This window comes from Porites lutea, chromosome 13 (assembly GCF_958299795.1).
Source record: "Porites lutea chromosome 13, jaPorLute2.1, whole genome shotgun sequence".
Lineage (NCBI taxonomy): Eukaryota > Metazoa > Cnidaria > Anthozoa > Scleractinia > Poritidae > Porites > Porites lutea.
In genome coordinates this window covers 5,122,629-5,146,725 of record NC_133213.1, presented here as the reverse complement: position 1 = coordinate 5,146,725, position 24,097 = coordinate 5,122,629, and the positions used below count along the sequence as shown (strand labels likewise).

The following is a 24,097-nucleotide window of genomic DNA, read 5'->3' as shown; positions in this document are numbered from 1 at the left end:
ACACATCCTTGATGGTTCTAATAGTGGTCTCTCTTTTTTTACGTTGCAGCACCAAACTGGTCAAACTGGGGCAGTTGGACTACCTGTAGTGCAACTTGTGGAAGAGGTATAAGGACTCGAGCGCGCCTGTGCAACAATCCTCCACCACCACCTGGTGGTAACGTGTACTGTGTTGGATTACCAGTTGAGACAGAAGGGTGCACGGTTCGCGATTGTCCAAGTAAGCCTCGATGCACTGTAATATATAGATTTACCCAAGGCTATCAGCGAATCTGCCGTTAGTGAATTCATAATATTATTTACTTCAAACAGTAAAAACTTGTAGCCATCGCAAAGAAATCTATTTAGAGTTCAGCCTGCGATCAGTTGAAAACTAGTAACTAGTCAGCGGATAACCTCAAAAAACGGGCCAAATCGATGGGTCGACACATGAGCCCGCGATATGATCATATTTTACTAGTCTGCGGATGTGCTGTTTAGACAGCTGTCAATTGACCCAACCTGGATGTGCAATTTCATCACCATCATCATCAGCATCATCATCATCAAATTTCTCCAAGTAATATCAATTCTTTGGAAACATCTTGGTGATGCGAATTAAGAACATGATCAAACAAGATGACTTCTAATTGATACTTCAAAAATTCCCCTCACAACTTCGAAAGAAAATTTATAGGTACAACAAATAATGAGAATCTGAATTTTGATGTAAGGGTGTAAAGAGTTAATAACTATACACTAAGGGTGTGAACACAGTTCCGAAGCTTTTTGTCCCCAAAGGCTTTCGCTCGCAGCCAAAAAAGGAGGCAATTAAGCAGTACAAAACAATCTTCAAAATGATATTGTTGTCACATTTCCTTTTTGTGAAGGAGAAAAACAACCTCACCGTTTCAAAACCATTTCAGGTGGTTAACCTGACCAATACTCAACTAACCGGGATTTTTTATTTTATTTTAGCGACGTCACCTCAAACTACAAAATCACCACAAACCACAACGTCTCTTCCTGAAACGACTAAACTCCCAAGCACTACAGCGTCGCCAAATACTACAACATCTTCCGCCCCAACGACAGGTAATGATTATAATAACCTCAGATACTGCCACTATGACCACAGACGTCCCAAACTCACGTGAGCGCACGTTAAAAATTAACAAATCTGCTAACAATGCTTAACGTAGCGTTTTATAGGGTTAATATGGGAAAAATAACAAAAGGCAGGGCAGCAAAACTAGCCCAAACGTTTTTTAAAACGACACAGGAACACAAAATACAGCAACAGGTAAGTTCATTTTAATTCTTTCCTATAAGATAAGGTAAGATAATACGACATTTGTTTCCCATTTGTTATTTTTCCATATAAACCCTATAAAACGCAGATGTAATAATTTTTAACATGCGCTCACTGTTGAGTTTGAAAACCCTGCTACGACGTAATGACAACAACAACGACATTTTTGACACACTCCCTTGAATGGAGTATGCTTCAGAATCGCAACAATCCAGAGTCTTCACACTACCTAGGCAAAGGTTCGGTCTTTGTTCTTTTTCCTGTGAAGGGTGCACCATTATCTAGAGAGAGGGGAAGAGGATTGGTCGTCAAAAAAAAAACATTGTAGGAACCGTCTGGGGATATTAGAATAATATCAGTTTCTTGTGTTTCTTGCTACAGGAGTCGGGAATTACACCACTGCTGCTCCAACGACAATGCCTACTCCAACTCCTACTGCAGGTTAGTGTTTCATTGCTCTTCTTTGCTTATAATTAGACCTCCAAAGTAGATTTGAAAAGCTCTAATGGATAACTGCTAATAGGTATCTTGAGCTATTCTTTCATTTTACAAAAGCACGGAAAATAAAGACATTAACGGGTAAATACCATTTAACTTATAATTATTGGACGAGGTTGAGAAAAGTATCGTATATAATTTGTCAGTGGTGAGCAGATCAAGTATGGAAGAAGCAAATAGTGGATCTGCGATACATTGACAAATCACGATATTTTGCAATAACCGAGTTTTTCGCCAAGAAGAAGCAAAGCGTAGTTTTATTTTACGCATGAGCGGAGAATTATTTGCAGCCAAACACAGTTAGACGACATTGCGCATGAGCAGACCATTATTTGTAGGCAGCTTTTGCAGGTCACGTGGTGGGCTTTTGGCCAACGAAAAGGAAGAAAAACTTGCATCAAATGATAATGCCAATTATTTATTTATTTTTGAGGAAGGGAATTGTGTTTTTCTTTCAGGTTATTTATAATGTTCCGTTCCAGATGATCTATCACTCTTTATCACGAGAAATTTTGATGAAATTGCGTAACATGTTTTGGAGCTTTAACATTTTCACATAAATGGCAAATGTTTCCACTGAAAGGCAGAATTAACCCTTTAAGCTCTAAGAGTGATCAGCATCAAATTTCTCCCTGTAATATCAATGCTTTGTAAAACAGAGTGGTCATGAGAATTAAGGCAATGATCACACAAAATGAATTTGTTTGATATTTTATCAACTTCTCCCCATGACTTTTGCAGGAAATGAGTAGGGGCAACAAATGAGAATTCAAATTTTGATCCCAGGGTTTAAAGAATTAAGCTAAACAAGGTACATTTATAAAATGATATATGTCTTTATATGTCTTCCTTCTAACCATTTATGTTTTCCTCTGTTTTATTGTTTGTTTCAGGAATCAACCGCACATACATCGACATCGTATTTGCACTCATTGCCTCATCTGATTTTTCAAACGAAACGTACGCTCTAATGGAAACCACTGCAAAACAATTCATTGAAGAATATGAATATGTGAACTATTACGTCATTGCCTACGTTGATGGGGTGTTGAAAATGGTCAATTTCAGTTTCGGTGCCAACGAATCCAATGCTGCCGCTAGGCGCGCCCGACGAGCAGTGGGTGCGTCAGAACTTTTGATCAATGTTCTAGAAGAAGCTCTCGTTGCCTTCCAAAATAACTCTTTGGGCGAATCCAACAATCGGAAGGCCTTAGTTGTTATGACAGACATAAGTTCTTCTGCCGATAAGAACAGCCTTGAAAAGGCAGTGAGACCTATAGAGGAAAATGGAACTCTGGTGATTTCTGTGCCGATTGGAGCAGTGGATAGGAAGGAATTGCTTGTCATCTCGCCTAATCCTCTGGATGTTATATCCGTTGATAGGAACATACAGCCCCTCCCGTTGGCCCAACGTATCGGGGAGAGAATAATACGTAAGAATTATTTTCTTCTCAAAAAAATTAATTTCTAAATTTATCTGTCGTTAATTGAAAGACATGTGAGTATTTTACCAATCTGGTACACTTTAAATGTCATGACACAAAGCTTAAGAGAGAAATGCTCTTACGTCAAACCTTTTCTCGTCACGGGTTTCCAGTAGCTCAGCGAATATGGTGTGCCGGAAACTTACGCCAACTCCCGCTAGAGTTGAATTGCGCCTAGGGGCCCTGTAGTCCCCAGGGTTAAGTCCCCGGCAATACAGGTGTCCCTGTCAATAGCAGAAAGCCAGGAGACTTCATTGAAAGTAAACTGCAGTAACTCAATGCTGCAAAATGTTTACGTTTCATATTCTCACAAGTGTGAAGTCGATTTGGGTATGCTATCGTTGACAAAGTTAACACCATTTCCTGTCCCGATTCTTAGGTAAGATCCCAGAGATTGATGTTGGCTTTGCCATATCTGCTAGTTCCGTTGAATCAACGGTCATATACGATGTGATGGTCCAAGCATCCAGAACCATAAACGAGCGGTATAGAGACTTCAGAGTCCGCTTCAACATCATTGTCTACGGAACTAAAAAAACAACAAGATTAAGTGAATTTTTCAACACGCTTCTCAGTCATAATGACCTCATAACTTCCGTGAGAAGTCTGACAGACGTTTCCTCATCAGCTCTTCAAGAAAAGTTGCGAGAAGCTGAGAATCTTTTCAGATCAACAGGAAGGCCGTTCGCGAAGAGGGTTTTCGTCCCCATTACAGACGCCGGAAATGGCAATGAAATTATAACTGCAAGTAATATATTGAGATCTCACGGTATTGTGCTTTTGTCCCTAAACAAAAATGTGGATCAACTTAGTTCAGTGACAATCAGCCATGTTGATAATCTTGGAACACCAAACGCAACCACTGACAGAAGAGTAGTCATCGCGGAGGCAATCATATATCAAGCATTACGAGGTATGGTGAATTATAACTCTCATTGCATGCCTAGCTGATAAGAAAATAGTCTAGAAATTGCAACTTCCAAACTAAATCTATCTGCTAGGGTTCATTTTGGCCTGGCGGCAACTACATCCTAAGCTTTGCACAATTTCTTGGCGCCAATCTCTTTTTGTTTGCATAAAATTCTTTTTTTTAGTCATGTTTTTGTGATTTTCAAGCTCACCGAAATACAGTGGCGCATGAAGGTAGCGGCGCATTCTTAAAAAAAAAAAAATCACAAGACCTCGCCCAGTTTAGGCATAAACGTAAAATTAGCAACTGCTCTACTTAGAATAGGTCTTTTCGTTAAATAGAGTGAAGAAGGGTAGTGCTGGAACCACCTACATAGTAGTGCTAATCTACGAGTGGTATTCGCCTTATGAAGAGTCAAAGAAAATGAATGAAGAACTAAGCTCCATTTCCACCTCTCTCCGCTCGGTTCGGGGGAGGGGCGCGGTCTCATTTCCCTAACAACGGCTGGTAATGGAGCCTGCTAAAGAACGTAAGGCAGAGAAATATGCATAACAGTGATAACTGTGCTTAGGAAAACTACCTTTTCTATTTTTGATATTCATCTATGTAATTTAACGTTGTTATTTTTCACTTTCATTTTCAGTCAACATTCCAGAGTTAGATGTGACATTCGCTCTGAGTGCCACCTCTATTAATTCCAGCAGTACGTTTACCCGGATGAAAACAACCATAATTGATTTCATACGGCAATATGGTATGGACAGAATTCATTACAGTGCTATCGTCTTTGGCAGTGGTATTGCATCCACCAGTTTTGACTTTGCCACACAAATACCAGACCAAGATGAACTCATCCGTAGAGTGATACGGCTGAAAAGCAACAGTGGAGGTCCAGATCTTGCGCAGGGTTTGGATGAGGCAAAGCGAATTTTCAACCTTCAACAGGTACGGCCAAACGCTAGACGCATCCTCGTGGTAATCATGGATGACGCGAGTGTAAATACGAGAGAAAAACTCGCTCCACTAGTCCACGCATTGGTTAACAACACCGTTTTTATTGCCGCTGTCGGAATTGGACCTTCAGTTAATCCAACTGATTTGAACATACTCACAAGAGAAGAGCGCCACACTCTCCAAGTGGGGATCAACAAAGCGCCTGGTGAACTGAGGGAGGAGATTATGAAGATCATTGAACATGGACTTAGAAGTAAGTGAAAACACTTAGTTTTGCGTGTTAACTTCTTGCTAAAATGAATCTTATGGGAATTTTCTTTACTTGCGAAACATATGCCCAGTCAATGCGAAATAATGCCGGGAAAGTATCCTCATCAAACAAATAAATAAGTAACGATTTTATAAGGGATTGATCAATTTAGCGCGGAAAGGACAAAACACGACTTCCGGTGCCCAATTTGCCACTCTGCCATTGGTCAGGCCACGTGTTTGATTTGCGCGCGCCGTCGTCAACCGACGTTTCAACTCCGTTCAGCCCAATAGGTAACATAAAACCTCCTGACTGAATTTGTGTCCCATAGATCACTGGCTTTAAAATCAACATGCATCTTCTGCACACCGTTCTTCATACATTCCTTATGGTACTGCTTGAGAGAATTTGTTCTAACATCACAATATTTCATCTTTGGTGATCATTTCATTTATACTCATGACCTGTCTGTTTAATCAGGCAGAGTCGTTGTTGGGAGATATTGGATGTGGGTCACTATTAGGGCTTAAAGGGTTAAGTTCTAATCCAGTCGGTGCTGTAATCTTCTCATAGTTAAAGGGGCTGTGTCACGGCAGTCCAGTTCATTTTGTTAAATTTTGCCAATTACTCGTCCTCAATCACTATGGAACTTAAAGTAAGCAATTCAAAGAAATTACATGTAAATGATAAGAGATCATAGATCCGAGACAAACAAATATGTCTCTTGAGCATTATTTTTGAAGTTGCAAGCAGCAGGGATCAACTTTGAAAAACTGTCAGGCTGAACAGTTTTCAAAAATCCTAATTTCAATCCGTTTCAATCTTCTTCAGTTTTGCCCATCCGTGGCATCTGTCATGTGATTCAAGTCATTATAAAGTGGGCTCCGTTAGCTAGTAACATTTTTTTTTTTTTTTTAAAAAAAAAGGAAACAAGTATTGTTAAATTTTTACCAACTGCAAATTTATTTTCAGCGGCTGGTTTTTCACTGTGGTCATGGTGGAGTGCATGCTCTAAGACTTGTGGCTCATTTGGCGTGGCCGGGACACAAGAACGCACTCGAATCTGCATAAAGAGAATACTGGGATGTGAAGGACAAATTCGCGAAACAAGAACATGCAACCCAGAGGCTTGTCAAGGTAAGGAAAGCCCTTATGGGGTGACCTGGAGTAAAACACGAGGAGGAGTGTTTCTTCTAATTATACAAAATAAGAAATTAAAGGAAAATGGGACCTAAACAACCATAGGCGGTCACCAATATCGTGCACGTCGCCTAATCCACTGAACACTTTTCTTTTCAGCTTGTGGAGAAAGAGTCCTTCGAGGCAACAGTTACCAGGCATCAAGCAACTTTGGAGAAGCTTCGCTAGCCCGCCTTAATTCCTCTAATCCTAAAGGATCTCCTAGAGCATGGTGCAGAGGTGTTAATGATCCTGTGGGGTTTATCCAGCTTAACTTAGGTAAAAACCAATTTTTTAGCAGATATATTTCTAGCTACTTAGCCTTAGGTACCCTGCCAACGAAGGGTTGTCGCCTCTCTCTACGACGCTCTTCGTTTGCAAAGATCTTCGTTTGCAGGTCATTAGATTTGAGAATAGTGGACTATAGCAAAGGGAAGTTATCAGTAACGTCAAAGTTAATTTCCTCGCTTTAAAAGTGACAATACATCAAGCAAACCATTCTTTTTTTAAAAAATGTAAAATTAAAAGAGAAAGAGGGGTGCCGATTAAAAGAACGCATGCGTAGACAATACAAGCTGATAGGGCATTTCTGCATTTATTTTCCGGTAAGGCTCGTTTTAACATAAAATTATTCAAAACACCATAATTACAATTGCAGGAGAGCTGGTAAATGTTTCTCTGGTTGCTACCAAAGGCCAAGAATTATCAGGTGCAGAGCACTGGGTGGAGAGTTTTTTCCTTTCAGTAAGCCCAAAGGGTTTGAGCTATCAGAACTATACAGAAGGGGGAGTGCTGAAGGTGAGAAATAGATTATAGTCGAAAGAAAAAAGGTGAAAAGGTAAAGGCGCACAAGAGCCAAAGGCCCAAACGGCTTGGATTATCCCGGTTTCCTTAGCATGAAGCATGCCTAAGAGTATTGCTACTCCCCCTGGACGGGATTCTAGTCTATATCAGGATTACCCTCCCCCCTCTTCCCCCCCCCCCCGCCAACCCCCCAACCAGCAGTATGTCGGCGGTACCAATTTATACAGCTGGGTCAAGAGAGACAAAGTGGAGTAAAATTTCTTGTGTAAGGAAACAATGCGACTGGCAGGGCTTGAATCCCGGGCCTCCAGATCCGGAATAGCAGGTTTTAAATGCTCGGCCACACACGCCTCCACAGATAAATAATATGCTAATAAATAACTTGCTGATTAAGGTACATGAATAACTGGAAAAGTCACGGGTCAAAATTCGTTCTGTACTAGACTGTTGTGCACGATGTTTGATGGTGAAAAAAGTGATTAAGGATACCGTCGATCTCTGATTATCCGCGAGACCCTCAGAAACTGGATGTTACTGCTTAATTTTTTGAGATAAGGGGAAAAAGTTATGTATCCCTTTAGAAAACCTAACCAAAAAGGAAAATTATTAAAGAACTGATGAAGCCTAAGAATTTCGTATAATGACAAATGCTTTAATTCGAAATTGTAATCTAGAATCAATCAACCAGAAGAGATCGACGACTAGCCATTAATACTATTATAACTATTACTTATATTTTAGATTTTCACTGGAAATGTCGATCCAACTGAGGTGAAGTTTAACAAACTCAACATGACAGATCCCGTGCAATACGTTCGATTTCATCCCGTTAAGTCCAGAGAAAGGCCTTGTATGCAAGCGTCCGTCTTTGGCTGCACCGTAGGTAAGCGAGAAGCATTTTCTTGTTTAATGTTTTGCCGCATGTAAGGGAAACGGAATTCCGGAATCAGGAAAAATCAGGAATCCTGGGCTTGGGAATCCGGAATGTAGCTGAAGGAATCCGGAATCCCACTAACGATGGGAGTCCAGCATCCAAGTTCCACTGACAAAGACTAAAATCCAGTACCTGGAATCCGGAATCAACTACGTGGATTCCCTTATCTGGGGCGAAATGTTGATTCTAGTTGTATGATAATGTTCCAGTTGTCTGGAATTTCAGCATCTCAGCAAAGCAAAAAGCCAATCCTTTTATCGTGTTGATAAAGTCAAACATCCCATTATCATATTCCTTGAGAGGACTCTCTTGTTTAATATACAAATAAATCATATCAGACAGATTCTGCTAATCATGGGGCATTTGATTACTGGACCGAGGACGTTATTTAGTTATGAATTGAGGACGTTATTTTTTTTTACGACTCTTTGTAGGAGACGGGACCACCATTATACGTCCAACCGTTTGCAGGGCATTTGAAGTACCTTCATTTCTCAGTTCTTTTAACACCCCGAGTATTGAAGTATTGATCCGGCCTTGGGAATCGAACCCGATGACCTTTTGTTCTCTGCAGTCAGGCGCCCTTCCGACTAAGCTAATCCTTCCGCGATAAAAAGCGAGTTTACGAGAACGCAAATTTATCCTGAGAAAACAGCAGACATTTGGCGACGCTACCACTGATTTCCCCGCCAAATGACGTCTGAGAAACGAGCGCAGATGCTGATGCTGATGACGCGTCACTACCGAGATCTGGGTAGTGCTTCTGATTGGTTGAATCAAATTTTCCACGCGGCACAACCAATCAGAAATCAGAAGCACTACTCAGATCTGGGTAGTGACGTGTCATCAGTATGGAATTTCTGCGCTTGCTTCTCAGACGTCATATCGGGGAGAAACCACTGGTGGCATCGTGGAATGTCGGCTGTTTTCTCAGGCGTTGCAAGTTCCGGGGGGGGGGGGGACTCCACATATGAAAGAGGTGGGGATGCTCATCGGAAATTTTGAATGAAACCCCTAAAGGAGACCGATCTGGTTGTGGCCCAAGCTTTTTTTGACCCCTAAAAGAGACCATGTTAAAACACAGACAAATGAGAAAACTTGGATTATATGAATGGAGTAAATAAAACCCATTAAAAATATACATATCAAATATATATATTTTTATGTTTTTTTTTTCTCGTGCAACCCCAAACGAGACCTTTACGGCTAAATATGATGGCGTTTTGCCCAGAACACCCTAAGTGAGACCAGAATCCGAAATTTATACCCCTAAGCGAGATTACGAGCATCACCACCCATTTCATATGCGGAGTCCCTCCCCAGGGATGCAAGTTTGCATTCCACAAAAGTGAACTAGCTTTTTAAAAAGGAAAAGGGAAAAGTTGTAAAGCGATCAAGCCATTTGCACTTACTAGTTAATTAGTCAATACATACAACAAAGTTTAAAGAGCATTATTTGGTTCTTTTCGTTTTCAGTCGTAGTCGACAGTACGCCCGGCGTAAGACGTCTTTTAACAAGCAACGAAGGAAAGGGAATATGTAAGTAAATAAGTTATAAGTAAATAAGTTATTCATCTTTATTTAAGTTACTTACCATTTTAGTAGATCTTAGTCTACCCTAAATGTATGCATTTCTATTTTTTTATTGTAAAACTCAGTCCACATGTATGATGATTATAAACTTGCTCCCACGAGAAATGAATAAGAAAACGAAAAGAAAGAAAAAAAATTTACTTTTATCAATCGGATTTTACGACACACACGCTAGAACTTGGAAACGTCACCGTAGTTTTCATGTTTTCGTTCATGGCTAAAGACAACGCTAGCCGTAATTAGATTCATTGCAATTGTAACTTAATAATGTATTTCAAAACAAAACAGTGGCATTTCAGTGATCAGAAGTTTTAATTGTCCGAAAAAAATCTTCGTGTTTTAGTCTTTATTTGGTCACAATGGTTATAAAATACAGTTCTCATAGAGTGTAATGTTGAACGATTTCTATACATTTTTTTTTTCAGTGATTGCACTTTGGGTGTTGGCAGGAATATTGACTGCCCTTCTCCTTATGGCTTGTTGCTATTACTGTTGCTGGCATGTATGTTGCGGAAAGTACGTATTGGGAAATGGAAATTATTTCACTTTTTTTTAAGATCATTACTTTAGTTTCGACAATGAATGCAAGGTTCATGAGGACGGAAGAGTTTATTATTATTATTATTATTATTATTCCACAATAACAAGTTAAAATCTCTTTTTCTCGTCGTCTCGAAAACATCTCACCGTCTTCTTCAATATGGCGACCGCATTAGGTCACACGACTACGCTGGTCATGTGACAGAAGACGACGAATTCGGGCGTGACGTGGACGCCTCAGTTGTGGTTGAGGCACTAGCTTCTTGTCCATGATTTAAATTGTACACTTTGAATTTTAAGAAGCAAAAAACTTGATGTACAAAGTTTGTGTTTCCTTAGGAATCAGTTCTGCGATGAGATCTGACCATTTTTAAACTTTAAATTCTAGGAATAAGAAACGGAAAGGGCTTACTCACAGAATCCTCATCGAGGACGATGCAGACAAGAGATGGGTATTGATGCCTACTGGTATGGAACCAGGACTAAATCGTCCTCCGCAAAGTGAAATTCAGGAGGTGGTTGTTGAAATTGGAGAGGAATCAGGCAAACCATCGGGTATGGTATAGTAGTCCTTGAGTAAAATAATGTAATTTCGTGGATTAGAGGACAACAAGACGCCCCCTCTTTAAATTATATATTAACCCTTTCACTTCCAAATGTGACCAAATTTGCGAGTCCTTGAATTTAATAGCGGCATGTGCTGACTCCACTCCGAGTAAATCTATTGAACGTGTGTGTGTATCTCCATCATCGAAGAAGCAAATTTGTTTACTTTGTGCGAAAGTTGACGACTTCAGCCGGAAAAATACAAAAAGGTCTCATAAAGGGCGAAACCCTTAGACTTCTGAGAGCTAACTCCTCAGCTAAATCCTTCTATGAGAACATCTACAACTTCAAAAAGCGCCTTCGCGCTAGAGGTTACCCTCACAATCTCGTAGAAAAAAGCACCTCTGAGGTTAACTCTACTGAACGCAAGTCAGGTTTACAAAAGAAAAATGAAGTGCGAAAGAAAATTCTGCCTTCTGTTACCTCTTACCTCCCTGCTTTGCAGAACCTTAAAAACATTTTAACGTGCAAATGGCACTTAATTCAACATCAACCACTACTGAGAGAAATATACAACGAGCCTTCCATCATTTCATATAAAAGAGAAAAATCGCTGGGAGATTCAATGCCCTTAGGACTTGTGAGTGACAGCATTATCCCAAAGGGTCCTTGAGAGCTACTCTGATTGGTCCAAGCGCACCGACCCGTTTTTGGGTCGGTAAAATTGGCGCCAATCAAGTATGAAAAGTCCTTTGACCCGCGCCATATGAAATCCGACGGAGGACTTTTTGAAAGTCTAGCAGAGAGCTTTCATTTGAATGGTCACATCATAGGATTATGTCCGCAGACTCAAAAGTTAGAACCACCTTACAAAACTCCATCAAGTACTCTGGCAGTGAAAGGGTTAATAACATTTTAACAGTAAGCTCGGACGTCAGCATAAAAGGGCGCCAGTATCATCTCGTCGGTCGGGCCCGGTTCTTTGAAACCACGACCTCCCGCTCGGCAGACCGGTGCTCTCCCAACTGGGCTAACCGGGCGGTGGTAAATAATAATTAAGGATAAAGAAACGATGAAGAGTTGACCGTAACGAGTACCATAAGATTGATTTATGAACTCAACCTTTGCAGGAGTCATTCAATTTGGCGTCGAGGCAGATCAGTCAAAGGAAAATCGTGTGACCGCTGAAACTGTTCATTCCGAACTACCAGTGTATTCGGAAGAAGCTGCTACTGTGGACAGTAATGCCACTACGCTTAAAATGGAACCTGCGGATCCAAGATACGCCAACCTGACGAAAAGAAAGGCCAATAGAACCAAGAGTGATTCAGCAGGTTCATTCAAGACTCGTGGAAAACTTAGCCCAGGATTTCCCAATGGAGGTTTTGACGGGTAAGTAACCATTTTGTTCTACTAGACCCGTTGATTTCACTTGGAGAACTTAGTAAACCTTGTGGCTGGACATAACGTGGTTGAAATCGGCGTTGTAACGATCACACAGAAAAACCCCGAGAACTAAATGGTAGATCGTACGAAATAAAGGGATATTCTTTTATTGCGAGAGGCATGTCGAGTACATTTTTAACACTATCTGCTTGCTATGGTTTAGGGTGGGGAAGCTCGCTTGATTAAAATTTGCTATAAATCTGGCCATTTTAAAGGTGCCTGTACCGCACTCGTTTTATAATACGATCGTCAAGTCAACATACAATGATCAGGTTAAATATCCCAGCCATTCTTGTTCTTCCATTTAACCTTCCACGCCAATGGACCTCCAAGTGAGCCTTTTTTTACTAGCACTCGTTGCAGTAATTTCTTCTCTTTAAATCTTGATTCTTTCTTTTTTTATTCGATCAGGTCATCTGAGTGGTTGTCGGATTCTTTCGATAATGATGGAATGAATCGTGCCAGGAGTTTGGATGACCTCGCCATCGTGGATTATGAAATGTTTGAAGAACGCCGTGGCTCAGATCAAAGCGCAGGCAAAGGTGGAGACGGTTATAGGAGGATGAAAGAAACGAGCAGGGAGTCTGTAAACAAGCACCATGTGGCTATGGAAGAAAAGGTGTTATCTTTTATGTCGAAAAATGGAGACCAGAACATGGAAGTCCTGGAAAGTTGGTTTAACCCTGATGGAGGAGCCGAGGAACCCCGACAGAACAAAGCTAAAAATGAACCAGTCTATTCAGAAGTCGGGGCCCAGATACCCAGGGATGACCCGGTATACTCGGAAGTGGGATCCCAAATACGTAAAGACGAATCCATTTATTCCGAAGTAGGATCTCAGATACCTAAGTAGGGAAAACGTAAGTTCACGCCTTTTGTTTGACCTGGGGCCGGTTTCTCGAAGCCTGGTTAGCGCTAACCGTTGGTTAAGAGGTATCAAAATGTATAGGTTTCCATGGTATTTAACGCTGGTTAGCACCAACCATGCTTCGAGCAACTCGGGCCTGGAAAATACGAACGTTTTGAAGAAAACAACTTAAACAGATATCAGCTGCGTTAATGTATTCCTTCTTAGGATATAAATTAAACAAACTGACAACAGCCAGCTTGATTAAGAGACAATTAGAAAGCTTTTGGAAAAATAGAAAAAAAAAATGTTTAGCACTGCCATTAGTACCATGAAGTCTTTTAATTGATGTAGGTAATGATGATGGAGAATTATCTCTGATATTTCAATCTTTGTCGTCATTTATTTTATAGGCCGGTCGATTGGGCGATATGCCTAAAAAAACGTCACAAGCTAAAAAGACACTATTTTTCAAAGCATGATTATCTTGTGCGGACTGTGTCGCGAACGTATTTTAACCCGGTTAGTAAAGTCTGCGAGACATTTCCCATTAGCGGATCCAGACGTTCGGATAAGGGGGGGGGGGGGGGGGGGAGCCCGGTCATCCAGACCCTAAGATAAGGAGGGGGCAGTCTCCCAAACCTTAGTCTAAAAATAAGGGGGGGTGGGCCCCCCGGGCCCCTCCCCTGAATCCGCCACTGTTGCCGGTATCCTTGCTCTAGTCACCCAGCGGTGGCGCAGGCTATATCATGTCTTTCAATTGATGAGCACCAACCATTTCAATCTTGGTTCGACGTTATGTCAGGCAAGTTTCTTGGTGATTGCTCGTTAATATTGCTGTTTTGGGTTCTTTTCCCATAGGTATTACCACCGCTGGATACAAGTCAAGGTTTTCTGAACAATTTTGAGAGGAAAGGCCGTCACTAACATGAAGCCTGTTTACATGAACTGTAAAATAAGTTGCATGCGGTATACCTAATACTTATTTTGTTTTATGACTTTTTACGAGCCAAAAGAATAATAGTAAGAAAAAGTCCCATGATTTACCATTTAACGTAAAGCTTAACTAAGTCAGACAAAGTATGTTGCAAAATCGTGGGAAGGATTTACATCAGGACCCTAGAAGAGAAAGTCTGCTTTCCTTTTTATCTTTTTAAACGACGACATAGGATAGCAGAAAATAGTTCCAGCTACAGGTAAATCAAGAGTAATAGGTGTCTTAGTACAAAGACATAGAGAACAATATGTTGTTGTGTTGCTCATTTGCTATTTGGGGTTTTTATGTTTTTTTTTTTATTATTATATAGTATTTTTGAAAGTAATCTTGTATGAGAAAAAAGTAATTTTAAAAGTATTTTTTTTCCTTTTGATTTCATCTTTTTAGGATTATAACCACCAAATCAAAATGTATGTAGAAGAAATAGAAATATACCAAAATTATGAGAGATATCTCCAAAAAGCCCACGTTCGATGTCTTAAAATTCTAACATGACTCCGAGGCTTTAGGGTCAGAATTGCAAACTTTTCACGACTCCATTGTCTCGCAATTCCCAGAAGAGAATTGAGCACAAAGAAAACCAAACCAAATATTGAAAATGATCAGAAACCCTTGGAGTCATGTCTGAATTTAAATATATCGAACGTAGGCTATTAAATAGTCTCCTACAAGAACAAAAACAGTATGGTTTAACATGACCAAAGGTAGTTGTATAATCCCTTGTACTTGTTGCGAATAATTAAACTTGTAGATACTGAGTTAATTACCAGCTAAAAGCACTTTTAATTTAAGGGTTTTATTCTTATTCAGTGTTTAAACTATAGTGAGATGTAAAAACAATTTGAACGTCAACTCGTTCTTTTTCTTTGCTGGTAAACTACCCTTAACTATCTTTATTTGACAAGACCTATTTTTGGAATTACTCTAGAAGCTTATAAAGGGAATAAAGGATGTTAAACTTTAAGTTTGCGTCGTTTTTAGGATAAATTATATTTGAGTTTAACTGAGTTCGCCAAGCGACTAACAAACAGCCCAAGTGATGCAATGCGTCGTAGCGGAGCCCGCTGGTTACATCAGAACTAAGTCAGTTTGCAGGATATATGACAGTATTATTTCTGTACAGTAGAGCCAGAAACGGCGAAAAATATAACTGACTACCGTAAAATTACCAAAATAAGCCCCTCCATGTATAAGCCCCTCCGTGATAAGCCCCCCAAACCGGTAACGCAAAAAACCCTCCGTTAAATCGCCCCTCCAAATATAAGCCCCCCGGCCGGGGTCTTGTACTTGGAAAATTGCCCTCAAGTACAAAGTAAAACAAAGCAAAAACGGTAAATTTACTTCCAACTATAAGGCTAAATTTTGGAACGCAAATTTCCCTCCGTAGATAAGCCCCTCCGAATATAAGCCCCTCCAAAAATAAGCCCCTCAAAAAGGGCCTTTGAAAAATATATGCCCCGGGGCTTATTTTCGGAATTTTAACGGTATGTAACCAGTGAGAGGAAGAAATTAATGATGGAATTGAATTTGGCCTTTAAATCTTTGAATAGTCCACGCAAAAACGCAACTTGCCTCAAGCTCAATATTGTGCTATTCGATTCTTGCATTAGTTTTCGTTGACTCAAAGTTAAAGGGCCAGGTTCAATCGTTTGCATTTTGAGACCTCGAACATTTTAAAGATAACCCACATTAACATACGGAGACGACCGACGAAGCAGAGTGTGTGACTGGGTATCGTCAACATCGAAATGGTTACAACTGGGTGTATTGATAACAGGCCAATTTTGTGATTTTGTGGCGTTTATTGAGTCTACAGTTCAATGATTTCCGCAATAATTCTGAAAGCTCTCGCTCTGGTAAGTTTTCGAGACGCCTTTGCTCTTCAGTGACATACTAGAAGCTCAATTATAGGAATTGTAGAAAGTTCTCGACTGTCTTCTTCTCAGTCCAACATCGAAAGGCATTGTTAACGCAAAGGAAAGAAATTTGTGTTGTTGATAAAGACGACTGACCACATGTACTATCACACGCACGTATAGGCGTATGTCGGGATTAAATATAATGATTGTGGGTTTATGGGTTACGTTTACATTAAATATAATAATGGTGGCTTTAAGGTTAAGTTCACACGGAACCGGACGAATTTTCGACCGGCTGAACATTCGTGCGTTTAGGACTTTCGTTCACACGGAATCACGAAAACCGTAGAAAAATTTTGACGCATGGCTCGTTAGTTCCCTGTGGACAGAACGAAAATATTGACGGTTCCGTGTCCGCTCAAATAAAATTTACAGCCAGTCGTCCGGTGTTGTGTGACATTTAGCCTGCGAATAGCCCCGTCTCTTTTTCGTCTCTAGAGACTTTTCGCTAGAGACTCTCCTGAGAAACGAACCTAATGGCTAGGAGCGAAGAGAAACGGCCGTATTCGAAGGCTATTTGATCTTAGGAATTAGATTCAACCAGCACGCGAGCTATGTTACAATATAAAATTGGATGCCTCTGTGCAGTGGTGTATGACCCTGATAAATTCTTGCGGAAAGCCGAGATTAGCATTTTGGTTTTTGATAAAATGTGCAGATACGTTCATTATACTACACCCGGAAGTTCTTCTTACCCGCGGTTGCAAGGAAGGTATAGGATCCGCCCGCAAGTTCAGTCGACTCCAGATAACTCGAACCTTCAAGGGAAATCGAAAAAAGGTTCGAGTTATCGGGAGTTCGTAGAAAATAGCCGAGAGTAACGTAAAAAACAGTTTTGTACTGCACAGGGAACATTTGGATCACATTTAATTGTAGAACTGTCAAGTGAAAATCATAAGATACTTCTAGATTATAAATCAGAACGTAACATAACAAAACATAGCCTAAATAGAGCATGCGTTTTACTGTTTTGAGAAGAACAGCTGCTTCACGTTAGCCTGTGACAAAAAAATCAACATCAGCCTCCACTGGTAAACTATACTCCAACAACACGTCATTAGGAAAAATTAAATGTTTCGGACGCCAGTAGACGACTTTTTTCCCTACTTTTAAGGGCTCAAAACATGGTTCGAGTTAACGAGGGTAAAATTATATAGAAAATGACCTGAGGGGAAACGAAAATTGGTTCGAGTTAGCGGGAGTTCGAGTTATAGAGGGTTCGAATTACCGAGGGTAAAATTACAGTGAATGTATGATGGAAATCCAGGGGAAATCGAGTTTGGTTCGAGTTAGAGCGAGGTTCGAGTTAGCGAGGGTTCGAGTTATCAGGAGTCGACTGTATTTTTTTCGTGTGAAAGGACACAAGATGCGTTATGCGTTAACGCAGATGGATTATTGCCATTCGGAGCTTCAAATGTATAAGGCTGAATTCGAATCGTTATTCACCTGTGATGACCCGACTGATTACCAATAGACAACCAGAGACCCGCGACCAATTTAGTCAAACTCAAATAAGAGCCTAACGAAGCATAATTTTTCAGTACTACACGCCAATGAACACGGAAGGCTCAGCAGCCATTGAACTAAAGATGTGTTTTTCGCGGGGAATCTAGGAGTGGTGTCTTAAACTCAGACTGTTTGGACTCGCTTCGACTAAAGAGACGAACAATCCGAAACTGGGGAGTTGAGTGAGAATTGGAGCGAAAGTCCCTCTCTTCTTGGGCTAATTCTCAAGTCATTCTTTGGTATTCACTTTTTCATTTAACATATAAGTTATTATTTACATTTGTTAGTCTTCTTTTTGCACTTGTATCTATTCGTATATAGTATTTACTGGTAAATTCAATAAAATAAATGAAACAAGCTTCAATCAGTACTACTGATGCGAGCCGGTAAGACGTGCTGGACCTCACATTTTCACAGAAAAACCGCTCATTGGTGTGAGCTTTTGGATTTGTGACCAAAGGAAGCTTTAACTTGTTCGTTCTTCTCTTCATTTTTTTCTTTCGTTTTGTTTTGTCCCACCAGAATGTTTTACAAATGACCTGCTGATTGAAAAAATATTATTTGCAGCTTTGACTAGCAAACCTACACGGCATTCACAAAGCCGTAGAAGAAGACCACTCATATTTTTTCGTTGAATTTATAACTGCAATATTGTTGTGATATTTGGCATAAATACGACATCAAGAGGTATTTAGAAATTGTTATACAGTTGTACATAATTTCATGAGCAGTTCGGCGAGTAAACTTTAAGACAATTTTACGACAAACTTTAAGACAAGTGGTATTTATGCCAAATATCATATGCCACGTACGATGAATAATCGTTACTGACCACATTTACCAGTTCCAACCTATCTGCAGACTATAGATAAGAAACAATAGAGATGCGCCAAGTACGATAATCGTTCCTGCCCATATCTACCTCTTCCAGCATGTCTGAAGGCTAAGAATAAGAAAGTATTGACATCACTGACAAGTGCCATTAATAAGCGCCCCTGACAATTTCCTTCAATTCAAACATGTCTGCAGGCTAACGATAAGAATGTATTGAGATATACCAAGTACGGTTAATAATAGTTTTTGACCATGCCTTTTAATTTAAACATGATTCCAGGATACGGATAACGACGTATTGGGATGTGCCAAGTACAGTCAATAATCTTTTTTGACAATCTCTGCCAAGTCCTGCACGTCTGCAGGCTAAGGAAAGAAAGTATTCAGATGTGCCAACTCCGATTAATAATCGTTTTAGACCATACCTACCAATTTCAACACGTATACATTGCCGATATTCTTTGTCTAAGCTAGCAGCGGTGGCGCAGGCTATATCATGTCTTTCAATTGATGAGCACCAACCATTTCAGTCTTGGTTCGACGTTATGTCAACGCAAGTTTCTTGGTGATTGCTCGTTAATATGGCTGTTTTGGGTTCTTTTCCCATAAATATTACCACCGCTGGATACAAATCAACTTAAATCCTGAATGTTCACTGAACAATTAAAGGAAAGGCCGTTACTACCGTGAAACCTGTTTACATTAACTGTAAAATAAGTTGCATGTGGTATACCTAATACTTATTTTGTTTTATGACTTTTTACGAGCCAAAAGAATAATAGTTAGAAAAAGTCCCATGGTTTACCATTTAACGTAAAGCTTAACTAAGTAAGACAAAGTATGCTGCAAAATCGTGGGAAGAAATTACATCAGGACCCTAGAAGAGGAAGTCTGCTTTCCTTTTTATCTTTTTAAACGATGACACAGGGTAATATAAAAAAGTTCCAGCTACAGGTAAATCAAGAATGATAGGTGTCTTAGTACAAAGACATAGAGAACAATATGTTGTTGTGTGGCACATTTCCTTTTTGGGTTTTTATGTTTTTTCATATAAAGTATTATTGAAAGTAATCTTGTATGAGAAAAAAGTAAATTTTGAAAGTATCCTTTTTCCTTTGATTTCATCTTTTTAGGATTATACAGCTGTTTTCACTTGACTGTCGTAAAACCAAAACCAAAGTAAATACACTAGCCAACCAAAGGGCGTAGTAAAACCAAAACCAAAACCAATCCCTTTCGACAGTCAAGTGAAAACCGCTCTAACCACCAAATCTAAATGTATGTAGAAGAAATAGAAATAGACCAAAATTATGTGAAATATCTCAAAAAACCCCACTTTCAATGTCTTAAAATTCTAACATGACTGCGAGCTTTAAGGGTCAAAATTACAAATTTGTCACGACTCCATTGTCTCGCAATTCCCAGAAGAGAACTGAGCACAAAGAAAACCAAACCAAATATAGAAAAATGACCAGAAACCCTTGGAGTCACGTCTGAATTTAAATATATCAAACGTGGGTATTAAATAGTATCCTACACGAACCAAAACAGTATGGTTTAACATGACCAAAGGTAGTTGTATAATCCCTTGTACTTGTTGCGAATAATTAATATTGTAGATACTGAACTAATTACCAGCTAAAAGCACTTTTAATTTAAGGGTTTTTATTCTTATTCAGTGTTTAAACTATAGTGAAATGTAAAAACAATTTGAACGTCAACTCGTTCTTTTCCTTTGCTAGTAAACTACTCTTAGCTATCTTTATTTGACAAGACCTATTTTTGGAATTACTCTAGAAGCACATAAAGCGAATAAAGAATGTTAAACTTTAAGTTTGCGTCGTTTTTAGTGTAAATTATATTTGAGTTTAACTGAGCTCGCCAAGCGACTAACAAACAGCCCAAGTGATGCAAGGCTTCGTAGCGGAGCCCGCTGGTTACAACAGAACTAAGTCAATTTGCAGGATATATGACAGTATTATTCTTGTACAGTAGAGCGACAAGCGGCGAAAAATATAACTGACTACAGTAAAATTCCGAAAATAAGCCCCTCCATGTATAAGCCCCTCCAAATATAAGTCCCCCAAACCGGTAACGCAAAAAACCATCCATTAAATCGCCCCTCCAAATAAAAGCCCCCCGGGGGCTTGTAGTACTTGGGATATTGCCCTCAAGTACAGAGTAGAACAAAGCAAAAACGGTAAATTTACTTCCAACTATAAGGCTAGCCCAATCCGTTTTGAAACGCAAATTTTCCTCCGTAGATAAGCCCCTCCGAATATAAGCCCCTCAAAAAATAAGCCCCTTAAAAAGGGCTTTTGAAACTGAAATATATGCCCCAGGGCTTATTTTCGGAATTTTGCGGTATGTAACCAGTGAGAGGAAGAAATTAATGATGGAATTGAATTTGGTCTTTAAATCTTTGAATGGTCCACGCAAAAACGCAACTTGCCACAAGCTCAATATTGTGCTATTCGATTCTTGCATTTGTTTTCGTTGTATCAAAGTAAAAGCGTAGGGTTCAATTGTTTGCATTTTGCGACCTCAAACATTTTAACGATAACCCACATTAACATACGGAGACGACCGACGAAACGAAGTGTATGACTGGGTATCGTCAACATCGAAATAATTACAACTGAGTGTTTTGATAACAGGCCATTTTTTGTGATTTTGTGGCGTTTATTGAGTATACAGTTCGATGATTTCCGCAAAAATTCTGAAAGCTCTCGCTCTGGTAAGTTTTCGAAACCCCTTTGCTCTTCAGTGACTTACTAGAAGCTCAATTATAGGAATTTTAGAAAGTTCTAGACTGTCTTCTTTTCAGTCTAATATCGAAAGGCATTGTTAACGCAAAGGAAAGAAACTTATGCTGTTGATAAAGACGACTGACCACATGTACTATCACACGCACGTATATGATTGTGGGTTTGTAGGTTACGTTTACATTAAATATAATGATGGTGGCTTTAAGGTTCACACGGAACTGGACGAATTTTCTACCGGCTGAAAATTCGTGCGTTTAGGATTTCCGTTCACACGGAATCACGAAAACCGTAGAAAAATTTTGACGCATGGCTCGTCAGTTCCCTGTGGACAGAACGAAAATATTGACTGGTTCCGTGTCCGCTCAAATAAAGTTTACAGCCAGTCGTCCGGCGTTGTGTAAACTTTAGCCTGCGAATAGCCCCGTCTCTTTTTCGTCTCTAGGGATTTTTCGCTAAAGACTCTCCTGAGAAACGTACCCAATGGCTAGAAGCGAGGAGAAACAGTTGTATTCGAAGGCTATTTGATCTTAGGAATTAGATTCAACCATCACGCAAGCTATGTTACAATATAAAATTGGATGCCTTTGTGCAATGGTGTATGACCTTGATAAATTCTTGCGGAAAGCCGAGATTAGCATTTTGGTTTTTGATAAAATGTGCAGATACGTGGAATTCTAATTCATTATAGTACACCCGGAAGTTCTTCTTACCCGCGGTTGCAAGGATGGTATAGGATCCGCCCGCAAGTTCAGTCGACTCCAGATGACTCGAACCTTCAAGGGAAATTGAAAAAAGGTTCGAGTTATCGGGAGTTCGAAGAAAATAGCCGAGAGTAACAGTTTTTACTGCACAGGGAACATTAGGATCACATTTAATTGTAGAACTGTCAAGTGAAAATCATAAGATATTTCTAGATTATAAATCAGAACGTAACGTAACAAAACATAGCCTAAATAGAGCATGCGTTTTACTGTTTTGAAAAGAACAGCTGCTTCACGTTAGCCTGTGACAAAAAAAATCAACATCAGCCTCCACTGGTAAACTATACTCCAACAACACGTCATTAGGAAAAATTAAATGTTTCGGACGCCAGTAGACGACTTTTTCCCCTACTTTTAAGGGCTCAAAACATGGTTCGAGTTAACGAGGGTAAAATTATATAGAAAATGACCTGAGGGGAAACGAAAATTGGTTCGAGTTAGCGGGAGTTCGAGTTATCGAGGGTTCGAATTACCGAGGGTAAAATTACAGTGAATGTATGACGGAAATCCAGGGGAAATCGAGTTTGGTTTGAGTTAGCACGAGGTTTCGAGTTGTCGAGGGTTCGAGTTATCGGGAGTCGACTGTATTTTTTTCGTATGGAAGGACACAAGATGCGTTATGCGTTAACGCAGATGTTTATTGCATTGCCATTCGGAACTTCAAATGTATAAGGCTGAATTCGAATCGTTATTCACCTGTGATGACCCGACTGATTACCAATAGACAACCAGAGACCCGCGACCAATTTAGTCAAACTCAAATTTGAGCCTAACGAAGCATAATTTTTTTTAGTACTACACGCCAATGAACGCGGAAGGCTCAGCAGCCATTGAACTAAAGATGTGTTTTTCGCGGGGAATCTAGGATTGGTGTCTTAAACTCAGACTGTTTGGACTCGCTTCGACTAAAGAGACGAATAATCCGAAACTGGGGAGTTGAGTGAGAATTGGAGCGAAAGTCCCTCTCTTCTTTGGCTAATTCTCAAGTCATTCTTTGTTATTCACTTTTTCATTTAATATATAAGTTATTATTTACATTTGTTAGTTTTCTTTTTGCACTTGTATCTATTCGTATATAGTATTTACTGGTAAATTCAATAAAATAAATGAAACAAGCTTCAATCAGTACTACTGATGCGAGTCGGTAAGACGTGCTGGACCTCACATTTTCACAGGAAAACCGCTCATTGGTGTGAGCTTTTGGATTTGTGACCAAAGGAGGCCACAGATCATTGAAACGATGAGTCCTTTTTTTTCGGAGTGAAAATTTTATGATTTTTTTCGAATTCCATTTTTAAAGCCTATTTTGAATGAAACAACCAGGTTTATTTGAGTTATTTTCCCCACAAAACGCAACCTTTGATTGCGATTTACAAAGGGGAAATTGCCTGATGACAACAATTCTCAGAATTTCCGGTACAAATAAGAGTGGTAGTCCCAAAAGAGAAGGGAAAAATATAATATTCCTCAAGATAGTCCTTGTGTTAACTGCTACCTGTACGACTTTTCGGTGCCTGGTATTTAGATATACTACATACTACAGGAATACTCGTTTCCGTCGTGGTTGGGACAATAGGGAGTTTACGCAACGAATACGGCGACGGCTACGAGAACGTCACTTAAAAAGTGTATTTACATTGTCTCAAACTTAATCGCGCTTATTCCATCTCTTTTCATTTGTAAAGTGTTGACAAATTTTTTTTGGAGTTGAATTCTAAGGGACTGCATCGAAGTTCAGGAAAAGAAAAAGAAAGCTGCTGTCTTTTGTTCCCGTCATAGACAGGGGTTGGAGGTGGGTGGAGGGAGCGTTGGGGTTGGTGAGTGTTAAGAGTGTTGGGGGAGACGTTGGGAACGATAAAGCCTCAAAGAAGCCCCTTGTTAGACTTGATTGCTAGATGCTACAGTGAGCTGACACAGACATACAAACTAATATAAAACAAACAAACAAACAAACAAGAAACAGACGCCCGGTATGTTTAAAAAGAATAATTCGTACCGCTGTAACTGAAGAAAAAAAATTAACAGTTAATTAATTA

The 24,097-nt window shown here is 39.8% G+C and overlaps 1 protein-coding gene across 2 annotated transcripts in view; it reads left to right on the top strand.

Moving 5' to 3' along the window:
- The window catches only part of LOC140923741 (coadhesin-like), a 29,241-nt gene extending 14,004 nt beyond the window's left edge, over positions 1-15,237 (top strand). Inside the window, exons 6-21 of one of the 2 annotated variants that reach the window (XM_073373811.1) lie at positions 50-220; positions 958-1,074; positions 1,673-1,732; positions 2,683-3,222; positions 3,653-4,186; positions 4,827-5,390; positions 6,360-6,524; positions 6,687-6,845; positions 7,225-7,364; positions 8,112-8,253; positions 9,781-9,843; positions 10,323-10,413; positions 10,826-10,992; positions 12,114-12,375; positions 12,841-13,289; positions 14,138-15,237. In XM_073373811.1, the coding sequence (XP_073229912.1) occupies positions 50-220; positions 958-1,074; positions 1,673-1,732; positions 2,683-3,222; positions 3,653-4,186; positions 4,827-5,390; positions 6,360-6,524; positions 6,687-6,845; positions 7,225-7,364; positions 8,112-8,253; positions 9,781-9,843; positions 10,323-10,413; positions 10,826-10,992; positions 12,114-12,375; positions 12,841-13,282 (3,617 nt within the window). In that variant the 3' untranslated portion in view covers positions 13,283-13,289; positions 14,138-15,237. Of the gene's footprint in view, positions 1-49; positions 221-957; positions 1,075-1,672; positions 1,733-2,682; positions 3,223-3,652; positions 4,187-4,826; positions 5,391-6,359; positions 6,525-6,686; positions 6,846-7,224; positions 7,365-8,111; positions 8,254-9,780; positions 9,844-10,322; positions 10,414-10,825; positions 10,993-12,113; positions 12,376-12,840; positions 13,290-14,137 lie in introns of those variants that run through there. The other variant, XM_073373812.1, reaches the window with a different exon arrangement.
- The last annotated feature ends 8,860 nt before the right edge of the window (positions 15,238-24,097 follow it).